Genomic DNA, 8214 nt, shown 5'->3' with positions numbered 1-8214 from the left:
TGCCATGGCGACAACGGTAAGTGAAGTTTTGTGGGTTTGATAGTTACTTCGTGAGTTGGAAGCACCCCCTATCGAACCAACGCCCCTCTTTTGTGACAACCAAGCAGCTCGACATATCGCCAACAATCCGGTTTTCCATGAAAGGACCAAGCACGTTGAAATGGATTGTTATTTTGTTCGTGAGCGAATGGAATCGAAAGAAATTAAGCCTTTATATATGTTGACGCCAAACTACAAATCGCTGACCTGTTCACGAAGCCCTTAGGTGCTCAACAACTTCAATCACTTCTTGGCAAGTTGGGTATTGTCAATCTACATACTCCAACTTGAAGGGGAGTATTGGAGAATATTAAATTTAACCATATCTAGTCCTTATTTTGTTGCCAAATTATTAGGGATTATCATTATAATTTAGGGATTATCATGATGGCTTTCCTTATTATAGCTTTTCTTATTTTTCTCTTTCAATCTAGTATATTTATCTTGATAACCTTTGAAGGAAAATTAATAGAAACCAATTTTTTCAAAACGTTACAATTAAAGGCATTGTAATAAGTTTGTATCTTATTCTTTTAGGGTCGTAACAAGTTTTTTAGAATACTTTTATTAAAAATCGCCGTACTAACAATCTTATAGAACATTGTTTAAAAATGTCTTATAAAAACAAATGTTCTATAAAAAAGATGGGTCTTTATGATATTTTCTCAAAAATATCTTATAAAATAGTTAATACGACACTTTATATTAAAAGTGTTGTAACAAATTGTTACGACGCACAAAAATATTATATAAACTTACTATAACGTTTTTAAATAGGACTTATATTTTTTTGGTCTTATACTAACATGCTTATACGTTTTTGTTTTTAGATCTGTTCATCGAATATATTTTGGTTTTTTCTATCATCCATATTCAATGAACATATCACAATCAACTTTAAACTATTTAATTATTGTAGTTGGTTTTTTCTTAATAAACAATTGTTTTTATAGCATTGGAAAGGAAGTTAAATGACTACGAATTCAAACCCATGCGAAGCATCAAAGAAGATACATGCATCACGTATGTATAAAGAAATTAACGATCGAATATAAAAATGAATTTTGACCATTGATGATATTGTAATATATATAAGATAGAATATATATATATATATATATATACATGTATATATTGATAGGCCAACATAGAACAAGAAGTATATTCAAATGGCTGGAGATAAAGTGAAGCTATTGGGATTTTGGGGAAGCCCTTTTGCACTTCGTGTCGAATGGGCACTCAGACTAAAAGGGGTCGAGTATGAATATGTTGAAGAAGATCTCTCGAACAAAAGTCCGATGCTTTTGCAATATAATCCTTTGTACAAGAAGGTACCGGTTCTAGTGCACAATGGTAAACCGATCATGGAGTCGCTTGTGATAATTGAGTACATCGATGAGACATGGAAGAATCGTCCGCTACTTCCAATAGATCCTTTTGAGAGGGCTACATCTCGTTTTTGGGCAAAATTTGTCGATGATAAGGTACACCATATAACTATAATGATTATTCTTGTTAATTGTTTTGGTTCATTTCGTAAAAAAACGATCTTTTTTTCTCAATTCAAAATTTGTTATATCATACTTTAATTTAACCGGTAACCCACCGATTTATAACATTTGATTAGCAAATGTCAAGTTGTCAAGTTACGTTAATTGATCAAAAAGGTTACATGTCATATCAAAAGGTAATTGTATGAGACTTGAAAAAGTATCTTATAAAAAAAATTAATAGGGCATTTTATCTCAAAAACGTACAAAAAACTTGTTAAGACACTTACAAGTGTCGTAAAAATGTATTGCAACACTTTTGCATAGGAGGATTGTTTACTCTATAAATTTATGTTCTATGAAGAGGTGTATTAAGACATCTTGTTATTTTTGACTCCATATAAACCCAATGTAGTCTTTTGAAATTTTGTAATATTGATTTGGAAAATATTTCTTCTTGTCCTTAATACGAACTACAATAAACTTGGTCGCATCATGATTCATTTTAGAGTGAATTATACGTTTAGTTTATGTTCCTATATGGTTTACTCAAAATCACATAGGGCATCATTAAAATCAAATAAATACGGAGAAACTCTATGAAAACCTCTTATTCTTATCTATAACTCTGTTAAAAAAATATGTTATCTTATTTTAGCGCAGAAGTATGTTAGTCATTTTACTTATTTATAAGAACCCCTCCCCAACCAAAACGTCTTCATCTTCCTCTATCCCCCTTCACTATAAACCATTCTTGAAGTGACCACCCTGTCCTTCCCTGGTGAAACTACACTGCGAAACCCATCATCACCCCGTCTTCAGCTTCCCCCACCACCCTGTCCTTCCATTTGATTTGATGGAATGTTTTTAAGAGATTCGGATGTCAAATCCTTAGTGTCTATGATTTGGAATGGAACTGAATTTTATTCTTCTATAAATCTTGTTTGCTTTGTAGGGTTTAGAATAAAATTTAAATGTTTTTTAAATGTTGGTTTGCTTTACAAATAATTTGTTTGTTTGGAGGCAATTTTGATGAAAGAGAACAATTGAAATTTATGGGATTGGGATTTGTATTTGAAATGACAATCATCTCCAAAGGATTTCTTGATCCATCGGTTGTGGAATTTCATTGAAATCTCGGGATTTCAAATCCAAACTTTCCTTCAAACCAAATACGAATTTAGAATGAAAATCAATTTTAGATCCTATCAAATTTCACAAACCTAACGGGCTTATGTTCCAAATGGTTTTTAAATTTCCTAATGAAGCACCATCTCCAACCTCTTGTTGTTGGTTTCCCTCTCCGGTGAAAATCTAGAACGAAAAACAGCCCAACGACCCTCTCGTTGTTGCTTCCAAGCTCAAGATAGCATTTTTCAAGCTCATAGGTATTTATAAAAATTGAGTAAATTACAAATTTGGTCCTGTGGTTTGTCGGATATAAAAGTTTTCGTTCTTACAATTTTAAGAATACAAGATGGTCAATCGTAGTTCGTAAAAACGTTGGAATCTGATCACTCCCTCTAATGACCGTTAAAAAAACTTGTTTAAGTGTGGGCATTTTAGACTTTTTGTCATTTCCTCTCACTATTCTTTTAAAATAATTAAGTAATGTATGTATGTGTGTGTATATATATGTATATATATTATAAGGGGAGGAATAAAATGCAAAACAAACCATTAGTATAAACCGTGAAAATTTCATTTAATCAATCATAATTTTTTTTTCATCTTTTAATTATAAGGGTTGATTAGTCATTTCTATTGTGAAGGGCGTTAAATATGAACATTATCATTTTCATTTTATTAATATTAGTAAAAAGTTCATTAAAATAAGAAATACATGAAAAAAATTAATTCTTCCATAAAACCAAAAATATCTGAAACAATTTCATCTAGAAATGAATTATTTGAAACAATTTCATCATATTAAACAATTTTATGAAATTTTTTTACTAAATTAAACAATGAAATCGACAGTTTTCATGATTTGTACTAATGACTTGGTTTGCATTTATCCCTCCCCTATATTATAAAGCATTTAGGCTATATTCTTCAAAACTATTTTTGGCATCAAGTACCACTTATTAATACATATTAATTAAAATTCAAGATTACAAGTTAATTAAGCATAAGTTTAACTTATTAAACCTTCATGTTTAAACTCGTATAACTAACTCCAGATAAACACAAATACTAATTAAGTACTACAAAATGAAATACTTATTTTTATTTTCTAAAATATCTAAAATTTTAAAACAACTTAATATAACTAACAAATAAACATAAGAAAATCCGAGATACACACCTTATTTTATTTTTTTACTAAAGTATATTATCTTTTTAATTTTAAATATAAAATACCTTAAGATGAAACACTTATTTTTATTTTTAAAATATCAATAATTTTAAAACTTTTCATATAAATAACCGATAAACATATGAAAATTCGAGATACAACATGTCATTTTATTTTTTTATTAAAGTATATATTATCTCTTTAATTTTAAATAAAATATCTTAAATATAATTATCATTTTAAGTTAAACGATCTTTGACCCGTAATAAAATACTTTATCATATTTTTATTAAAAATTATAACTAAACCAAATAAAATATATTTTTATTTTAAATCTAAATTATAATAAAACTTAAACTAAATAAACTAAACATTATAATTAGAATTTTATAGCTTTTACTTAGAAACTCATATTGATATATAGATTAAGATAAAATAATAATCAACTCAAATCTAGACTTCTTCGTAAAATAAAATCGAGAAAAACAAACAACAAAACAAAGTATCTATATCGATATCTATATTATTTTATAAAACATTTGATAAAAACTTTCAAAAACCATTTTTTTTATATGTGAAGTATTGTTTATTGATGCATATTACTTAAAATTCAAGATTACAAGTAAATTGTGCATAAGTAAGCTTACTAAAGCTCCATCTTTGAATTCATGTGACGAACTGCAGATAAATATAATTAAATTCAACATAAACATCTTATTTTAAATATAAAAAATCTACAATATAATTAGCTTAATTATTAAGTTTTTTAATTATTATCTTTATACAAATTATATTATTAAACAAAAAATAAATTATTTTGTTATCAACCCTAAATTAAATTATAATGAAAATTGAGTTAAAGAAATTACACAAAAAACAAAAACTTTTAAATATTTAATTTAATACTAATATCAATATATATATTTTTAAAATTTTATGATATTTTTATATTTATATTTTATTTAAAAATAAAAACATTATCGTTTGTTCAGAACCACATAAAACCGTATTATAACATCGACAAAAACAAAGAATAAAATGTAACATTAAAATCAAGATGTTTCTCGCTACATTGTCCGATTACTCTTCTAGTTTAACATTAAACCATTGAGGACAAGGTCTTAAAAATAACTTTTTATGCATCAAGTACTGTTTATTAATGCATATTATTTAAAATTCAAGATTACAAGTTGATTAAGCATACGTACTACATATTAAAGCTTAATGTTTGAATTTGTACAATTAACTGCAAAAAACATAATAAATACAGAATAAACATAAATACTTGTTTTTATTTCCTATTAAAATATGTTATCCATTTATTATTAAATATAGTTAACATTTAAATCAAACCATGGTTAACCCCGAACAAAATACTCTATGATTATTTTTATAAAAATATTCATATAAGTAAAACTAAATAAATTACATTTTTATTTTAAATTTGAATTATAAACTTTGAATAAAATTAGAAAAAGAGAATTTTATAATTGTTTAGTTTGAAATCCACATCGATTTATTAATGAAGATATCATTTGAACTTTGGATGTCGATCTCCGATCGCCGCCAATCTCCACCATCTCCTGACTCTCTTCCTTCTCTTAGTATCGACAAAGAGATAAAGGCAACAACCACTATGATCCACTATTGGCATAACTCTCACCATTTTCTTTGATGTCGGGATAGAGAACCACTACCACCACTACAACAAAATTGGGTTTATAGGATGTTATCAATTTCTAAGTAATAATATTAAGTAATAATTTCTTAAAAGTTAATAAAAGGAAAATAGAAAGTGTAAAATGTTCCTCATCTAACGGGATTTTGTAATGGTCGTTAGAGAGAGGGACCAAATCCGGATGCTTTTGTAAACTATGATGGGCATCTTGTATTTTGAACCTACAGGGACGAAAAATGTTATAACTGACAAACCATAAGGACAAAATTTGTAGTTTACTCTTCAAAAGTATACCTAGTTGAATTTCTATAACCAGCCCATTAAATACCAATTCGACTTCTTCAATCCTACCCACTCATATAAGACTTTTGATAAGAGCATTTGAATAGAAATGTTGGATTTGATAGCCCAAATAAGCCTTATTTCCATCATCAATTGATGTACAAGCAAAATGAAATTTAGTTAGCACATAGTCAGTAATTGAGTGTTCAAACTCGAATCCACTTTTAATTGCAAGGCCATGAAGAGTTATCTCCTGAATCAAATTAACTTTTCATACAATCCAAAATGAAATTCAATGGGCTCAGTTCACCCCTTCTTCGCATCAAGTAAGCAACTCTATAGCCTTCTCAAAACTACCATCCCTCTTTGAAAACCAAGCACTTAAATGCATACACTCCATTGAATGCCATTCTTACCCTCTTGTACGCAAATTCAAGGAACACACTGATTCAAAATGCTCGTAGGTTAGGGTTAAGAGCAAAAAGAAACAGGGTGGTACACATGGTCGGCAAAGATAGCAGGTGGACGACAACTTTTGGGGATGGTTCTGTTCTATCTAATGTAATATAATAATATAATATTTATTTGATTTTATAAAGTTATAAATAAAATAAGTATATGATCAAAATGCCCCTAAAAAAGAGTTAGCGACAAGGACAGGGGCATTATATAATGTAAACCATGGAGACCTTTTCCATAATTATTTCATTCGAGGATGCACAACATTTTAGGTCACAAGACCAAACATGTAATTAACACTTAGTATTTTTGTTGTTGTTGTTGTTGATTAAGTATGAATACGTAAGACAAAAAGGATATATTTACAATATTATGAAAGGACAACACAAGCTTGTCCCATGAATAGCAAGAACCAAAATGATTTTCAGTATATTCTATACATCTTAGTACATTTTCTACTTCCAGTTTGTGCCATTGATCATTAAGATGTCATCGAGTACACGAGAGCAGAAAGATAAGGTTGCAGAAGAGGCACGCGAGGTTCTGAAGACACTTGAGAGTAGTCTGAACCAGAATAAACCCTTCTATGGAGGAAAAATCTTAGGATTTATGGATATTGCAGTTGCGTGGATTGGAATATGGGCCCCAATGCTCGAGAAAATCATAGACATAAAACTTTTGGATGAGGAGTATATGCCATTGTTGAACACTTGGTTTAGAGATGTTCTTGAAGTTCTTGTTATCAAAGAGTGCATCCCCCCTCTCGACAAATTGCTAGCACACTACAAAGATTATTATGATCGATTTATGGCTACTAAATCTAATTGAACTACACATTGATGAATTTGTGCTTGTTAGAAGTTCTATGCATTGCTAGAATAAATTAAAAGTATTGGGCATAATAGGTTCCAACACTCTATCTCATCCACAACGCTATGTTGGAGAACTTGTGTCAAATCCCATTTATGGGTCTTACAGGCGTTCATTAGACTCATAATAGTTAAGTTTGAGAACAAAGATTGTACTGAATGTTTGTAATGGTTAATTCTTGTTTAATATAATGTGTTAGGAAGAAACAATAACATTACACTTTTCAAGATGTACCGGATACAAACTCTTTAGTCCATTTTGCATTGGGTCTTTGTGAAACAAGAAGCAACGTAGTTACTCATTTGGGTTCGGGCAATCCATTGCGAACCATATGTATGCCAAAAAAATATTTGATCCATGAAAAATATGTTTGTTATATTGTTGGACCATGCATGACAAAGTGAAAATATTCACTGTGATGTATTTAAAACCTCTTACGATCAAATGTACACATTGGGCACTTTGAGCAAAGCTATAGACATAACCATTAGGCAATTAATACAATTGCCTTGAGGCTTCATAATCACAAAGAACTACTATTAGGATGTATTTAGATCATGTTTGGCAATTATGAGCCAACTTAGTTTTGAGCTTATTGAAAAAGCTTTATTTATTTTGCTATAAATTAATTTATTGAAATTTTACTTGAAGTAACGTTTCAAGAACATAACTTAACGAAAAGTTACCTGAAGTAGCGATTTAATAAGTTTGAGGAGTTTCTTCCAATTATGCCCATGATTGTTATTAAATACTATTCATTTTTAGGTATTATTAGTTTATATTAATTGTAAATTATAAATTAATATAATTTAACTATATTAAATAATATTTGTTATTAATTATCAATTACTAATTAACATTTATTATTAATTGAATATTGCTTCTTAACTATTAATTATTTTGAATTATTATTAAACGACATCTTTCATTTTTAGAGTAAATTTCGTTTTTCATTCTTGTAGTTACCAAAACTCTAGCTTTGTCTCTCGACTTTATTAAACACATCCTTGGCCTTGTTACTTGCATTTCACTATGGTTAATTAGGTTCCTAGATCTAACGGTCGTTAAGAAAAGACGTCAAGTCCCCTCACGTGACT

The 8214-nt window shown here is 28.9% G+C and overlaps 1 protein-coding gene across 1 annotated transcript; it reads left to right on the top strand.

Moving 5' to 3' along the window:
* The first annotated feature begins 1192 nt into the window (after nt 1-1192).
* Nucleotides 1193-7342, top strand: LOC112522686 (glutathione transferase GST 23-like). The gene is made up of 2 exons (XM_025131974.1): nt 1193-1523; nt 6713-7342. The coding sequence occupies exons 1-2, from the start codon at nt 1209-1211 to the stop codon at nt 7073-7075; spliced, it is 678 nt and encodes a 225-aa protein (XP_024987742.1). The 5' UTR covers nt 1193-1208; the 3' UTR covers nt 7076-7342.
* The last annotated feature ends 872 nt before the right edge of the window (nt 7343-8214 follow it).

The sequence above is a fragment of the Cynara cardunculus genome (assembly GCF_001531365.2).
Source record: "Cynara cardunculus var. scolymus isolate 2C chromosome LG 12, CcrdV1, whole genome shotgun sequence".
Lineage (NCBI taxonomy): Eukaryota > Viridiplantae > Streptophyta > Magnoliopsida > Asterales > Asteraceae > Cynara > Cynara cardunculus.
The sequence above is the reverse complement of the archived record's forward strand: the minus strand, read 5'-3'. Positions and strand labels throughout refer to the sequence as shown.